A 14,693-nucleotide genomic window follows, 5' to 3' on the forward strand; every position below is an offset into this window, starting at 1 on the left:
GGCTGTAGGCAATCACTCTTGGTGTTCTCCTCAGTATTTGTCAAAACGCATCAAAGAGTGCAGTGAGTTAGAACTTGGCGGGACTAGACATCAGAAATCTCTGAAGTTGGAGGGTACGTGGACAGACATCACATGAACAAGAGGAGCGCAATCTCGAGCCTAGGATGTGTATACCCGGCACTTGCAGACGGCTTATCATGTAGCCTCGTTCAAAATCAATATACCGTATGTTCGATCATCAGCCCGACTTCATTTGTCATGATTGATAAGGTGCCTCCAACAACACTGATGTGCCACAGATATTTGGGGTTGATTCGTGCGGATATGGAGAAAGGTGGGAAACAGAAGCACACGGCTTGTACAACAAATCCAACTACGATGTTTGACCAACTTTAGGCAGCCAACGAGTGAATGATACGTGAGTAATACTCTCTGTTTTATGCCTCTAACGTTGGGTCCGAGGCACTTACCGCTGTTCCTACCGCTCTCGTTCCTAACTGCCGCTCTGTGGTAGTACATCAAGTGCTCTTTTGAGTGGCTACTGGATGGAACGTAACATCTAACACCATACAGAGTCAGTGAGAATTTGCAGAGGCATCAGTCTCCAGCTTTCCCAGTCTCACTCGCCTCAATGTCTTCCCATAGAGCGAAAGGTAGCTGCTTAGCCAGTGTATCTGGAGTACACGTAGCATGATTTTTTCCTGTATGCATATCACAAGAGCAGTGTAGGTCGACTTTCTCAAGCAAGGCCCTGACGAGACACGCTACATCTTGTATTTGAACTCCGAATCTCCTCTTCCACAACTGTTAATACACCCAGCGCCGCACGTGCTCACGTCACTCTTCCCAAACAGAAGCCTCAAAAACGAGAATCAACACCCAGCCTCACCACACCACAACGCCTTCAATCTCACTGAGTATACCGCTCTCTCTTTCAAACCTTACTCTCCCCTTCGCCCCCTCCGAACTCCCCTCCCGCCCTTCTTCTCCTCGGGCGCAAACGTCAAACTCACACTATTAACACAGTGCCTCTCATCCGTCGGCGTATCGAACCCTTCCCCCTTGAAGACGTGACCCAGATGCCCGCCGCAGTTGGCGCACACAATCTCGGTGCGCGTCATGCCGAACATGCGGTCCTCGTGGCGGACGACGGCGCCCGGCAACGAGTCAAAGTAGGCCGGCCAGCCGCATCCCGACTTAAACTTGTGCGTGGCCTTGTAGAGCGGGGCTTCGCAGCCGGCGCAGGCGTAGACGCCCTCGGCCGGGTAGTGCTTGTCGAACTTGCCGGAGCCGGGGGGTTCGGTGCCCTTTTCGCGGAGGATGCGGAATTGCTCTGATGACATGTCAGATTCGTTCATTTCATTCTTTCGTACGGTCTGTGAACATTGCTCATCTCATGCAAAGCTGGCTTTTTCACATGAGAGACGCTGCACATGAGACGAAGTGAGAACGAATCATACATACCCTTGTTCAAAACGGCTCGCCACTCATCGTCAGACCTCTTATCGGGATACGACATCTTATCCTGCTGCGAAGCGGAAGATCCAAACAGAGCGCCCAGGAACGGGATAGAGGGCATGGAAGCGCGGAGCTGACGGTTCGCTGCGAGGGGCGCCTGGGTGCCCAGGGACTGCGCGGCGCGGACGCGGGAAAAGTTGGAAAAGGTGTAGACGAGGGTTGAGAGGAAAGGTGAGAATCGCATTGGGCAATTCTCTTCTAGATCACAAGGTGTTTTGTATCTCACCAGTCTTATGAGTTGGTGAGTTTGAGGTTGTTATCGGACTTGATAGATGAGGTTGAGGTTGATGGAGAGGTTTATATAAGAATGTCGTCTGAAGATGTTACAGGATGAGGGGTGATGAGAGTGGCAGTGGAGGGCAAACAGTGACAAATCGGAGCCCTGTCCAATGATTTGTACTTGGAGGTCAGCTGTGGCCAGTGAGAAGCTGAGGGCGACCTGTTGCGTCAACGACTTTTGGCGGGGTGTGGTTCTGCACTGCGAAGGTCTCCGGGGGTCCGGGCTTGGAGAAAGGTCCCGCCACAGCGGCACTGCAAGCGCCACAGCGTGGAATCATGATGGAATCACGGCAGAGGATTCCACGACGTGCCCGTTACCCGAGGATCCACCGGGTCAACTTTTGGAATCCTCACATCAGCATCAGCCACCCATTCAGTTTGGAATCAACTTGAGAAGGATGCGACATCTGATATGTGTTGATTATTGGATTTGATTTTTGTTCTACGACGAGACCCTCACATGCCCATTTCGCATGGCCACTATCGACCCCTCACCAAACACCCGCCCGGGATGAGTTCGAGGACTTCGGAGGCAACTCCACCAACTTTTCAGACGCCTCATTTCACACCCAATCCGCTCATCCCGCTCAATCGTTGCCTCTCACTAAACGCCGTTGCCTAGTACCTCCCTCTCATCTCATCTCATGTCACTCATAACGTCCCGTTTTTCTTGGAAAGTGATCTTTCAAAATGAGCGCTTAAAAGTTGGCCTTGCCGGCAAACTTCTCATTCTGGACAACCTCGACCCAGTAGTTGTCGGGATCCAACAAGAACGCAACATTCTTCATGCGGCCGTCGGTGAGGCGCTTCTTCCAGTTACACTTCAGCTCCTCGAAACGCGCGCACGCGGCGTCAATGTTGTCGACCGTGACGCCTATCCTCTCATTAGCACCCTCTTCCTTTGACCTCACTCAGTCGGGTGCACCAAAGAAAGAAACTCACAAATATGTCCAAAGCCCTGGGGCTGGTCATTGCCGTTGTGGTAGCTAAACCTCTCGTCCTTCTCGGTGCCGTGGTTCCAGGTCAGCTCGAGGATACCCTCGCGCTGCGCTTGGCTCTCGCCCTCCTTGAGGTCGCCGTAGGCCAGGAAGAAGAGGGTGAAGTCGCTGGACTCGTTCTTGCGGATCAGCGTCATGCCCAGGACGTCCTGGTAGAACTTGAGCGACTTTTCGTAGTCCTTGACGCGGAGCATCGTGTGGTTCTATATCCGCAAAGAGTATTGTTTCAGCGGCAGTTCTCGACGCAGTCCATTTCAAAAGCAGGTCTTACCATTCTGTAGGTGGTAACATCCGTAGTCGTGATGCTCTCCGTCTGCTCGATCGGCTTCTGACCAATAATCTCGACCCAGTACTGATCAGGATCCAACACAAAGGCAATGTGCCTCATCTTGCCGTCCGTCAGCTTCTTCTTGAACGCGTACCCGGCGTCCTCGAGGCGCTGGCACGCCGCCTGGATGTTGTCGACGCTGATGCACGTGTGCCCGAAGCCGCGGTGCGGCTCCGTGTTGCCGTTGTTGATCTTGTACTCTGGGTCGTTCTCGGTACCGTAGTTGTGCGTCAGCTCGATGATGCCCTCGCGGTCAAAAGTGCCGCTGCCGGCGGACCGCGCGTTGGGCGAGTCGTAGGCCAGAAAGTAGAGGTCGAACTTGGCCTCGGGCTGCTGGATCTGCTTGATGACCTTCATGCCGAGGGTCTCGTAGAACTTGACTGTGAAGCTGGGGTGTCAATTGGGGTGCTGGAGCATGAGTGGTGATGTTTGATGCATACCCGAAGCCTTGGGGTCCTTCACTCGGATCACTAAGATTCATTAGCAAATATTTAGGAAATGGGAATGAATTAACTTACTCGAGTGGTTGAACTTGTAGTTCTTGACATCCGTCGTGGCAGCCATGGTCGCGAATTGGCTGATTCGTCCTAAAGACACAAACCGCAATCAGCTACTCTGCATCTTGGCGATGAGATAGAAGAGACTGGGAGCTTGGCAATGCCAAGCCATTATACAAGACTCACCGATAGGCTTCGTGGCAAGTGTATTCTGAATAAGCTTGATTCTCTGCAAGGCTCGGAGGGCGTTCATAGAAGCAACAAGGTTGGTTCATGCAATGGTTGCTTTCTGGAAATTCTGGAGCGGGGGGAGGAGTCTTGACAATTATTTCGGGGATCGAAGCTGCATCAGATGGAGCCTTTTCGGATATAACAGTTGGGAAAAAAAGGGCATGACGATTTGTCACTGTTAAGCTGGGCTCCGTCTGTCTCATTGCAGCTCCTTGTCCGAGCAAATAGCTTACCCCGCCACGAGGAAGCTGCCCCTCATCAGATCCCCACTGACGTCAACATGAAGCCAATAGCACAACAAGCCGATTCCCCGTCTTACTCAAGGCCGCTCCGGACCCGAACGCCATCGGGCTACTAGTCGGAACAGGAAACATCAACTCGGCTCAACTGAGCCAGAAAGCACTGGTCACGCAAAAGGACCTGTTTCCATTAGGGCGATATCTTCTACGTGCATACCCGCTGTGATTGATCTCTCAAGTCTATCCTAAGCACGCCTGCTGCAGAGCGTCTGTTTCCTATCCTGTCAACAACCATTACTCTCCATTCTGGCCCGCTGTTTGATGCAATCGCTTCCGGTACGCCGACACATATGCAATCTCATATGTAGTACATTGTGTCCTTCAAGTTCTCGTGCACGCTGACGCTCGAAGTCGACGGAGCGCCAACGGTACTGCCAGTCTCCGACGCTTCCAACGCATCAAAGTGCTCAGGTCGGTGGACACGAGCTCTCTCGCACACAATGTCTGCGTAGTAGGCCGGGGGGCAGATGCTGACTGCTTTAGTCGCTCGGCCAAACGAGTAGCAAAGGTCGTGGGTAAGCTTCTCCAGGTTATCCGCTGCTCTGTCGCCAACACCATACTTATCGCGGAAAATTTCGTCCAAGAGCACCGTGTAGTGCGCCGGACGAGCAGTACCCTTCAAGGCAGTGTGAGCTGTAAGGAAGAAGTCCCAGTAACGCGCTTGAGTGATTCCACGATCAACAACCGTGCCATTCTTGATGTTGCGCGACTTGGGATCCATGTTAGCCTCCGAGGTCGGATAGAATCGAGTCTGGTGGCGCTTGACAGACACAATGATCGAGATCTTGGGCCTGCGGTTACCGTACATCGCGGCACAGGCTTGATGGATCATGGGCAGCTCAATATCGAGAACTTGCGTGAACTGACCCTCAGACACACCATCACGGTAGATGACGATGTATTCCGGGAGGTTGCCATTGTTGCGCGCTCTCCAGAGCTCGAGGCGACGCTTGAAGTGGGCGATCAGCTCGTCACCTAGCATTTCTTGGCGACTGTCCTGTTCCCAAGCGACGCCCGGCCATTGACCCATGTCCTTGTCAACGCTGGCGACCAAGCCGACCAGACTGGGTGCGGCGTTTTTGTCGTTTGGCATGTTGGTCGGGTGAGTGACGTCGTAGCCAACGATCATTGTCTTCCCCTGATTGACAATGTCAATAGGATCCTTGACGATGTGATTGACGCCACCATTCTTCAGATTCCACTTGAGACCGACATTGGCGTAGGTCTGCTTGTTGTCCTTCATGAAGGTTTTCTCCACAACGCACACAGAGTGGAAGCCGAATCTTGTGTCTGCAAGTTTCTTGACTTTGCTGTACAATGCGGTATCCTGCCTGGGAAGGATGACGAGGACGAAGACACCCTCGGTCCGTTGCTGCAGCCGCCCGTCTATCCACGTGAAATACCTTTCGATTGTGCTCAGATTGTCATCAATCTCGCGCTCATGATCATCAAGCGGAAGGGGTTTCTCCGAGATGCTCATACCGCTCGTCTTGAGGAACTCATTGAAGTTGCCAACGATTTGGCGCACGTCGCTGAACTGGTTCCTCGAGTAGCGGTCTTTGATGCGCACCCACGTCCACTTACTGATGTTGGGTCCCGGCTTGGCAAACTTGACTTCAACCATGTTCCACGAGCCTTTTGAAGCGGTGACGTTCCTGTTCGCATACGCGATATTAGGCGCAATCAGCTCGCGGCCGTGGACGGTCAAGAGATTCTTGTCCACCTTGAGGCCAAAGTCCTTGACAACCTCGCTGTCGAGGCCCAAAGCTTTGCAGCTATCGAAAGTGAGGGAGATTGCGTTGCTAAAGGGGGATCGACAGGCAAAATTGAGCATCTCTGTCGTCTCCTGGCCGTTGAGCTTCGCGCGAACAGCTTGGCCGGGAATGATGGTGCACTGCTCAGCTGGGAAGAATGTCGGCTTTTCGCGGGTTCCAAGATTGACGAGAGGCAAGGTGAGATCGGGAGCTGTGCCGTACTTCCAAGTCCAGTATTGCTCGACTGTGTACATGCCTGGCGGTCTGTTGTTCATCACAGTCCTTTGTCCGTCTGCTGGCTCCATCCTGAAGGACACCTGGCGAGGACCACCATAGTGCCATGGATCCGCGATTCTAGCATCATTGCTTCTGAGGTCTCCTCTGTATGCAAGGCCGAGGATCGTCTTCTTACGGGTGATCTCTTGCCCCTTTGCATCCTTGAACTTGATCTCGACACGAGTGCGAGCCAGAAACTTGGATAAGGCGCGAAGTCTGGTGATGTTCCGTGTGGCATCTGCAGGGCTCCTTTGGAAGACATTGACCTGAGACCAAAGACAAAGGTCTCGAATACTTACGGGCATCTTGAAGACACCATGGGTGACGTTGACGTTCAAGAGCATTGACCCTGTGCCCAGTTTCACGCTCTGGAAGTACCCTCTAATAGCTGTGAGAGGATCCTGTTGACCAAGCTGGTGACTGGTAGATCCTTGACCCCAAGGAAAGAACCGGCCCTTGCCAATAGCAGTGACCTGGTCGTTCTTACGGGGAGTATAGCCGAGAATGACACCGAGAGCGTCAACAGAGGCTGCAAATCTAGGGAAGTTGGCTTCATCCGGGTCGCTCTTGTCGACCATGGTCTGAAGATACTCCTTCATTTCCTTCAATGGAGCTGCTGTTTCGCCAACGATCTTCACCAGGTAGCTCTCCGACCTGTCGGAATTCTCCTGCCTGAAGATGACCTTGATGGGGTTGACGGCCAGCTTGAGCTTCTTCAGAGAGACGAGCTGGCTTTTGAACTCGGTGGCGAGAATGGCGTTTGGCTCAAGGTTCTTCAACTCTTCGAGAGCAGCTTGCAGAATGATCTTCAACTTGCGAGCCGGGATGGAAGATGGAGGGCCATCGCCGCCGCCGCCGCCGCCGCCGCCGCTACTGCTGCCACCACCTCCGGGCTGGGCCTTCTCCTTTCCCTTGCCCTTGCCCTTGGGCGTAGACTCCTTCTCCTTGGATTCGCCCTTGCGGACTTCAAGATTGTACCGCCAAACGGCGTCAGGATTGACGGTGAGGTGGAAGTAGTTGGCCCACAGGATGACCTTGTTGCCTTTGGTGCCGTAAGCAGGACGACGGGGCATGAGTGCGGCCGAGTTCGCTTCAATGAGCGTCATCGAGCTCATGTTTTTGACGAGGTCGGTGTCCTGAGACTGGTGAGACTTGACGATGCGATTCTCGAGCTCGGTTGTGCCGCGATCGGGTTGGTGAATTGCCTCGTTCTGACTGCTGAGAGTTAGTCGAGCTGTAGCAATGGCTGTGATCTTTCACGTACCCGAAGAATTGAGACTCATTTTCAAATGGGTCTTTGAAACCGCCGAAACCACCTCGTCCACCCCCACCTCGTCCGCCGCGGTCAAAGCCGCCTCGTCCTCCACGATCACCTCGGAAGCCACCGCCACCCCGGTCACCTCGGAAGCCACCACGGCCACCACGATCACCCCCAGGACCGCCACCACGGCCACCACGGCCGCCTCGGTCACCACGGAAGCCGCCGCCATCGCCGCCTCCTCGGGGTTGGATGTCACCGCCTCCGCGCCCTCCTCCACGACCACCACGATCTCCTCCCCGGCCGCCACGGCCACCACCCCGGCCACCACGTCCAGAGTCAGCCATTGGATAAGTGAAGGGATGTTCAGTAAAGCTAAAGCTAGATGAAGATCAGTTGCAAGTTCAATTGAGATTCCAGAGCTCGGCGACACGAACTGTGGGAACGTTACTTACTGAACGACTGTATTCAGATATGCCTTGGCTTACTTATGTGCCCTGCGTCGTCAATGTGTACAGGCGAAAGGGCACAGGTCAAGTATGCTTTCAGGGGAGAAGGCACATTCGTCGTCGGCTAGCGAGTGGCATGCCAAACGGGAATGTGCAATGATTTGGCCAAAGGCGAATTAAAGCAAAAAGAGTGATGTGTGACAACGATGAAAGTACTGAGGGCCATTGACGCGGGAGGCCGTCAAAGGCAAAACAAAAAACACCAAGGTATCAAAACTCTACTTGGCTGATGATGTTAAGTAGGAGGTATCGCATTGGTCCGGTGTGAAAGGTGAGGGATGGGATGGAAGAGGGTAGGTAGTGGATCTTCGTCCCGGTGGAAGTGGGGCACTGCACCAGAGAAAGTCAAAAAAGGGTCCTTCGTGCTCCTTCACGAGGGTACTTGGGATTCCGGGGTAGCTTCGAAGGAGCTACTGTCAAAGGTGAAGGTCACTATGGTGCAAGAAGAGACACGATCAGGGTGGCAGACACTTTCGTAGCTTTCCACTGTTGCGAAAGCACCTCGAGACAAATATGGATGATTTGTCTAAGGCGAGCCCAACTAATGATGCCCAAGCCGGGAGTTTGCACAGGGGCGTAATGCAATCGTTGAAAACCTAACCGTTATTGGGGCCTATTCTCGGTGTCTATCAACCTATCAAAGAACTTGAACTACTGTGGTAAAAGTACGGTACTCTGTGCGACGCATCATCAAAGTGTAAAAATGGCGGGGGAGGATGGCCTCCCTCATCCCTCATCCAAGCACCAACGTCTGCTCGAAGCCCGCAACCAGCTTTCTTTCTCTCATTGCTTCCCATGTGGCTCAGCCAACGCCCTGGCATACTACCGGTGTATGCACAAACCCAGGGATTTCCAGGGACACTCCCGATTGGTTGAGTGTGTTTGATCAGCTTCCCAAGCACACAAGATGGTTGTAATAGCACACACACACCAGTCCCCAACTCCCGATAGACTGTCTGCCAGGTATATATGGCCGATGACTAAGCCGACCAGTACAGACCAACCTTGCCCCAACTTCCGGCCATGACTATTCCACAGAGTAGAGACATCATCCCTGGTGGAATAGATGCAGCTATCCTTTCTCACTTTGTCGGCTCTTTTCTAGATGCGTGGGTATTTTGCTGTTCTGAACACCGTTGACGATATAGTCAAGCCCAAAACTGTAGGCGAGGCCAAGCCAACGCAAAAAGCAGAAAAGGAGCGGTGTGTATCTGCACAGCAGGGAAGCAAAAGCAAACGGAGTACTTCCCTAGAATGAGGGGTGCGACCATTTGGTTCGCAACCGCCAACCAGCAACTGGCCGGACCAGAAACACCGGGAAGGCCGAGATGTGGCTGCTGATTGTTCATGTCATCCAGTCTTTCGCTCTCTTATGCCACTTGCCTTGCTTCCGGCGGAAACCTTATGCCAGTTGCTATCAAATCGACAAGGCGTTTTCTTTCTGGCAGCTTTCCAACTCAAGCTCACAATTTCCAAGCCACTATATCATCGCTATCGAAGGAGGGCATCATTGCAGTCCGGCATCCGGGGTGGGAACGGCTGAGAAGGGAACTTGCAGCGATGACCGGGCCCAGTTAGCTGCGTTGGAGATCCAGGGCTGCTCATTGACTGCGTATATCAAGTCATGTTTGAAGCTAGATGAGTAGGTGCCCAACAACTACAATTATTAACAACTCAAGAGATCGAGCTCAGTGAGCGAAATCGTGAAGCGTTACACACAAGGTAGAGTATGCAGCTTGGAGGGTCAGGTCAAAGCCTTTGGATTTTGTAATAATGCCCTCTCCCTGTTTTCCTATCAACACCGTAAACGCCCTTGTTGTAAACGCGATTGGAAGCAACTTATGAAAGGCAGATTGGCCGTTGGACTGTCTGTCGTCATCCCACATTGCGCACCCTTGCATGACAGCGGACCGCCGCATACGCCAGCATTGGCGGCAGCCCACCGGCGACATGGAAGCATCAAGCAAACACGCAACCAAATCATCATTGATCTCAACCCATCGCTATTGGGCGGGCTTGACGTGGCCTGCTGTAGCCACCTTGAGAATATCGCCTTCGAGGCCCTTGATGTGCACGAAATCGACACCTGCCCTCTCGAGTGCGCTCCGTCCGGTGTTATCCTTGACGAACTTTTCCGGCTCCTGAACACCAACGTAGACGGTCTTGATAAAAGACCGCAGCTGGAGAATCCTCTTGGTACATGGCAAGTTCCCACTGAGCCTAGTCGAGCACGGTTCCATGGTCGTGTAGAGCACCAGCGGCGTCTTGATGACGGAGCCCAGCTCCTCCTCGGTGACGTCGTGCTGTTGGGCCAGCTTCATGAAGCAGCACTGCTCGGCGTGCGTGTTACCGGGCAGCTCCAAGGTGTAGCCCGTCGAGACGACTGTGTTGCTGGCGGGGTTGACGAGTGCCGCTCCGACTCTGTAATTTGTTGGCTTTGGTGGTGACTGTTTCGCCAGCGAGAGCGCATATTGGAGGTACCCCGCGTGATCGCCTGGCGCTATCGGTGCTGGTTGAATGCCCTCGACCTCTGATGCCATTTCCAATATATACGACAAGTTGACTGGGCTACTTCGAGTGCGGTGCGATAAGTGAGAATGTGGGAATTTCCCGAGTGCTCTGAGATGTTTTTATACTGCAAGACGAGTTGAGCTGGACTGGACTCTAACATGAGATTGATCAATTACAAAAAGTAGCTTTCAACAGTGAGCCAGTCATTGAGGGAGGGGCAGAGGGGCAGGGAGTGAAGCTCTTGCCTCAGCTCAGCGCATCGGTGCCGCAAGCCCCGGTTCGCCGACTTCCTTTGACGCACGGCCCATTAGACGACCCGGTCCTTAGGTTGAACGCTGGATGCGCCCCACCACTTTAGCAGGCGCGTCTCTACCTGCTCGAGCGCGTCGCCGAGCTCTGAGTGAGCTTTCTGTCTATCACCAACCGAACATTCACGTTCCCACAGCCTTCAAAATGTCATCTCCAGACGAGCTCGTTGACGATAGCCCCCCTGAAATCGATCCCTATGAGATTCTGGGACTCGAACGCGAAGCTACACCGGACCAGGTCAAATCGGCATATCGAAAAGCAGCACTCAAGAACCACCCAGGTAAGAGGGAGACAGCTCACCGTCGCCGTGGGGCATGATTAACATTACTTTTCGCGCAGACAAGGTCTCCGACGACCAAAGAGATGAGGCGAAGGAAAAGTTCCAGGCCATTGCTTTCGCATACGCCATTCTCTCTGACCCGGCACGACGCAAGCGATATGACACAACCGGCTCTACGTCCGAGTCTATAATCGACTCCGAGGGCTTCAACTGGTCCGACTACTACCGCGAGCAATTCCAAGATGCAATCTCTGCAGAAGCCATTGAAAAGTTTGCCAAGAAGTATAAGGGCTCCGACGAGGAGAAGGACGACGTCTTAATTGCTTATGAAAACTCCAAGGGCGACATGGATGGGGTCTACGAATCGGTCATGCTGAGCGACGTGCTCGAGGACGACGAAAGGTTCCGCCAGATCATCGACGAGGCCATTGCCAGCGAAGATGTCCAGGCATATAAGCGATACACGAAGGAGAGTAAGCTGTCAAAAGCGGCTCGCGTCAAGGCAGCAAAGGGCGAGGCGAACGAGGCCGAGGAGTACGCCAAAGAGCTTGGAGTCCACGATAAACTCTTTGGCGACAAAAAGGGCAAGGGGAAGAAGAAGGGCAAGGATAGCGGAGAGGCCGACCTGGCCGCGCTCATAAAGGGCAACCAGCAGAAACGCGCCGGGTTTCTGGACGATCTCGCTGCCAAGTATGGAGCCACCAGCCAGCCTAAAAAGGGCAAGAAGAGAGTCGTGGAGGAAGAAGAGCCGTCAGAAGAGGCATTCCAGGCTGCAGCTGCACGGCTGAAGAAGCCAAAGGCGGATGAAAGCAAACCTGCCAAAGCGGGAAGAAGATCGAAGCGGTAAAACATGGAATTTCTGGATCGGCGTCTAAGGATTGGGGTAAATCGGCAAGGATACAGAATCTTGGTATGGGATTCAATCGGATGAATGAAAGTAATATTTGTCGAACTCGAGAAAAGACTTTTCTCATGTCTTCATGATCTTTTCCAATGACTCCAAACTTTTTGGGTGATGGCTGCTTTACTCTGACGGACGCACAAGTTGGGTGTCCCTCATGGTACAGGCCCTTGAAGACTAGCGCCACAATGCGGGGCACTCAGCACTGTAGTCGCTAAAACATCCCCAGGTCAACCAGGAAAGTTTACATTTCCCCCAAGAACGGAATCTTCCACTATCACATACATGTTCTAACGCGACGCGCTTTTCGGAGCCCCCATCCGAGGTGACCTGCAGCTGACTATCACGACATTTTACGGTCGAATCTGGGTTGAGGATGTCTAAGTGATCCTCAACCAACAATGCCATGACGAGCGATGTATCAATAGGCGGCCTCTATCCGCAGTACTGCCTGCAACTCTCCCCAACCTTCAACACATGGTGCCTCATGCAGGCAGCCGACGTCCACGCCCTGAAAACTGTGCCTGAATATGAAGGTAAAATTGCGGCCAACATGCGCAGTATTCGTGGCTCACAGGCTGACGATTGATGCATCCTGCAGTTCAAAACTTTTATTTCTACAAGAACCTACCTATCAAATGGGCACGCATCGTCGGCATTGTCGTAGCTGTGGACGACTTCCCGGGCCGACGCATCTACACGGTTGACGACAGCAGCGGGGCCTGCATCGAATGCACAGTCGCGACAAAGACACCGCCGTCCGACAAAATTGCTACCAACCTCGAAGCCAACGGATGGTTCACCAAACGGCCGCAGCCGCAGCCTCCAGCGGACTGCGTCGATGTAGATGTCGGCACCGTCATCGATATCAAGGGAGGGCTAGCGAGGTTCCGCGAGGAGATGCAGATCAGGATTGAGAAGGTCAAGATCCTCCGGTCCACGGAGGGAGAGGTGGCGCTGTGGGAGAAGCGCACGCGGTTCCGGAACGAGGTGCTTCAGCCGCCCTGGGTGCTTAGTGAGAGGCAGATTCGGAAGTGCAAGAAGGAAGGGATGAGGGATGCCGAGAGCGAGGAGAGGAAGCGCAAGAGGGAGAGGAGGCGGGCGGAGAGGAAGAAGGAGGAAGAGGAGATGCGACGCAAGACTGAGGCTGCTGAGGCTGCTGCAGCGCAGGAGAATCGGTACCGTGCCTATAAGTTGAAGAAGGCAGATGGATCGCGACCGATGACACAGGCTAGCCAAGTCGTCGCGTCGATTCCGACTGCTGCTACGGTTGCGGCTGCACCTGTCGTGGAGGATCGATACCGTGCCTACAAGTTGAAGAAAGGAGACGGTTCACGCCCGATTGCGCGTGCTAACCAAGTCGTCACAGCGGTTCCAACTGAGGCTATGGCTGCGCCGGTCATGGAGGACCGATATCGTGCCTACAGTCTGAAAAGGGGTCACTCAACCCAAGAACAGCAGCCACAGCGGATCCCCGCCCCGACTCCAGACACGGAAGACCGTTATACAGCCTACAAGATCAAGAAAGGAGGAGACAGTCGGCCGGTCATAAGGTCTGATGCTACGACTATTGACACCATTGCTGCTGCTGCCGTGGAAGATCAGTATCGTGTTTACAAGGTGGGCAGGTCTGGGGCTAATAGCCTGGAGAAGAAAAGATGACAGTGTGCAAGGGAAGCAACATTCTCTTGGTTTCTGATATACGGTTCATTATAGGCGCTTGGGGCGCTTGGGAGTAGACTTGCTTTCGATACCCGCGATTGGCTCTGAGATTTCAATTGATTACTGTTGCTCTTCATGACCTATATGATGCAGACTACACTTCCGATACCATCTCTCGCCCGGCACTACCCTCATCGAATTGTACAATTCACCTGCACATGTTCTGGTTCACAGCAGCAAGCCAAGTGTGGTCACTGACATTCGCCAAGATGACGCCAAGGATCCCCCCAAGATCATATTGCCTAGTGACAGGCTGAAGGAGCTGGTTACACCGAGAAGAAGCAACCTCTTGTCTCCAACGCGTCAGCATACGGCATCTTCTGACCACAGTCACCAACCTCAACATCTGCTCTCGCAACAATGGCCTGTAGTTGCAATTACCACCTCGATCCAGCTGCTCGAAAGTCAGCGATGCCACTGCTCTTACGTCACTGGCCCGAGTGCCTCGCTAAAGGGAAAGGGAGGGACGACGAGATGCCCCTCCATGACTTTGGTCCCTGGAGCTAGAAGACATTCTCCCAACCCAACGGGTCTCAATTATACATGCATACCATCGTATTCGAGCCCAAGTGACCTGTTGCTCTGTCAATTGCGCCGGTCGTTTTTTGCCAATATTGGCTGATTGTCCCCTCCCTCTTCGGACTGTCGAGCGGCAGCTTGGATGCCGAAGAGTCTCCACGCCAAGGGCAGGCACGCGTCAGCCAAAGAGGGTCGTTTCGTTTGGGTGCTGCATTAATCGTGCATACTTAACCTCATGAGTCGAAACTTCCCATCGCAACATCTCTCTCCAATTGCGCTTGCCAGAATAGACCTAAGACCGCCTAGTTGAACCAGTACACATACCTACCTTACCTTTATCTTACTTGCTGGTCTTTTTGCGGCTGCATCGCGTCTTGTCACCTAACGCAGTCCTCAGACCATTGCCAGTGCCGCTGTTGCCAGCCACAACATCATCGTCGCTTCATCAGCTCTTGGCCAAAGACTCAGAAACCTCTGCTGCCATCAAGACACGGCCACCACCGA

At 53.4% G+C, this 14,693-nt stretch overlaps 6 protein-coding genes across 6 annotated transcripts; 2 read left to right on the plus strand and 4 right to left on the minus strand.

The window, feature by feature from the left end:
• Nucleotides 1-941: 941 nt before the first annotated feature.
• N0V96_006425 (uncharacterized protein) lies at nt 942-1,702 on the minus strand (the record flags this gene model as incomplete). The annotated part of the gene is made up of 2 exons (XM_053190717.2): nt 942-1,333; nt 1,465-1,702. 2 exons carry the CDS (start codon nt 1,700-1,702, stop codon nt 942-944), a joined length of 630 nt encoding a protein of 209 aa, XP_053051635.2.
• A 793-nt stretch (nt 1,703-2,495) lies between these two features.
• On the minus strand, nt 2,496-3,687 carry GLO1 (Lactoylglutathione lyase; the record flags this gene model as incomplete). The annotated part of the gene is made up of 5 exons (XM_053190716.2): nt 2,496-2,671; nt 2,740-2,998; nt 3,067-3,503; nt 3,564-3,593; nt 3,642-3,687. 5 exons carry the CDS (start codon nt 3,685-3,687, stop codon nt 2,496-2,498), a joined length of 948 nt encoding a protein of 315 aa, XP_053051634.2.
• Nucleotides 3,688-4,448: 761 nt separating this feature from the next.
• N0V96_006427 (uncharacterized protein) lies at nt 4,449-7,785 on the minus strand (the record flags this gene model as incomplete). Its single annotated transcript, XM_053190715.2, has 2 exons — nt 4,449-7,395; nt 7,445-7,785. The coding sequence occupies 2 exons, from the start codon at nt 7,783-7,785 to the stop codon at nt 4,449-4,451; spliced, it is 3,288 nt and encodes a 1,095-aa protein (XP_053051633.2).
• A 2,165-nt stretch (nt 7,786-9,950) lies between these two features.
• N0V96_006428 (uncharacterized protein) lies at nt 9,951-10,487 on the minus strand (the record flags this gene model as incomplete). Its single annotated transcript, XM_053190714.1, has 1 exon — nt 9,951-10,487. One exon carries the CDS (start codon nt 10,485-10,487, stop codon nt 9,951-9,953), a length of 537 nt encoding a protein of 178 aa, XP_053051632.1.
• Nucleotides 10,488-10,911: 424 nt separating this feature from the next.
• Nucleotides 10,912-11,894, plus strand: N0V96_006429 (uncharacterized protein; the record flags this gene model as incomplete). Its single annotated transcript, XM_053190713.2, has 2 exons — nt 10,912-11,047; nt 11,107-11,894. 2 exons carry the CDS (start codon nt 10,912-10,914, stop codon nt 11,892-11,894), a joined length of 924 nt encoding a protein of 307 aa, XP_053051631.1.
• A 541-nt stretch (nt 11,895-12,435) lies between these two features.
• Nucleotides 12,436-13,994, plus strand: ACF2_1 (endo-1,3-beta glucanase; the record flags this gene model as incomplete). Its single annotated transcript, XM_053190712.2, has 3 exons — nt 12,436-12,484; nt 12,550-13,568; nt 13,923-13,994. 3 exons carry the CDS (start codon nt 12,436-12,438, stop codon nt 13,992-13,994), a joined length of 1,140 nt encoding a protein of 379 aa, XP_053051630.2.
• Between the last annotated feature and the right edge of the window lie 699 nt (nt 13,995-14,693).

Source organism: Colletotrichum fioriniae, assembly GCF_027942845.1.
Source record: "Colletotrichum fioriniae strain IMI 355084 chromosome Unknown scaffold_7, whole genome shotgun sequence".
In the NCBI taxonomy this organism is placed as follows: Eukaryota; Fungi; Ascomycota; class Sordariomycetes; order Glomerellales; family Glomerellaceae; genus Colletotrichum; species Colletotrichum fioriniae.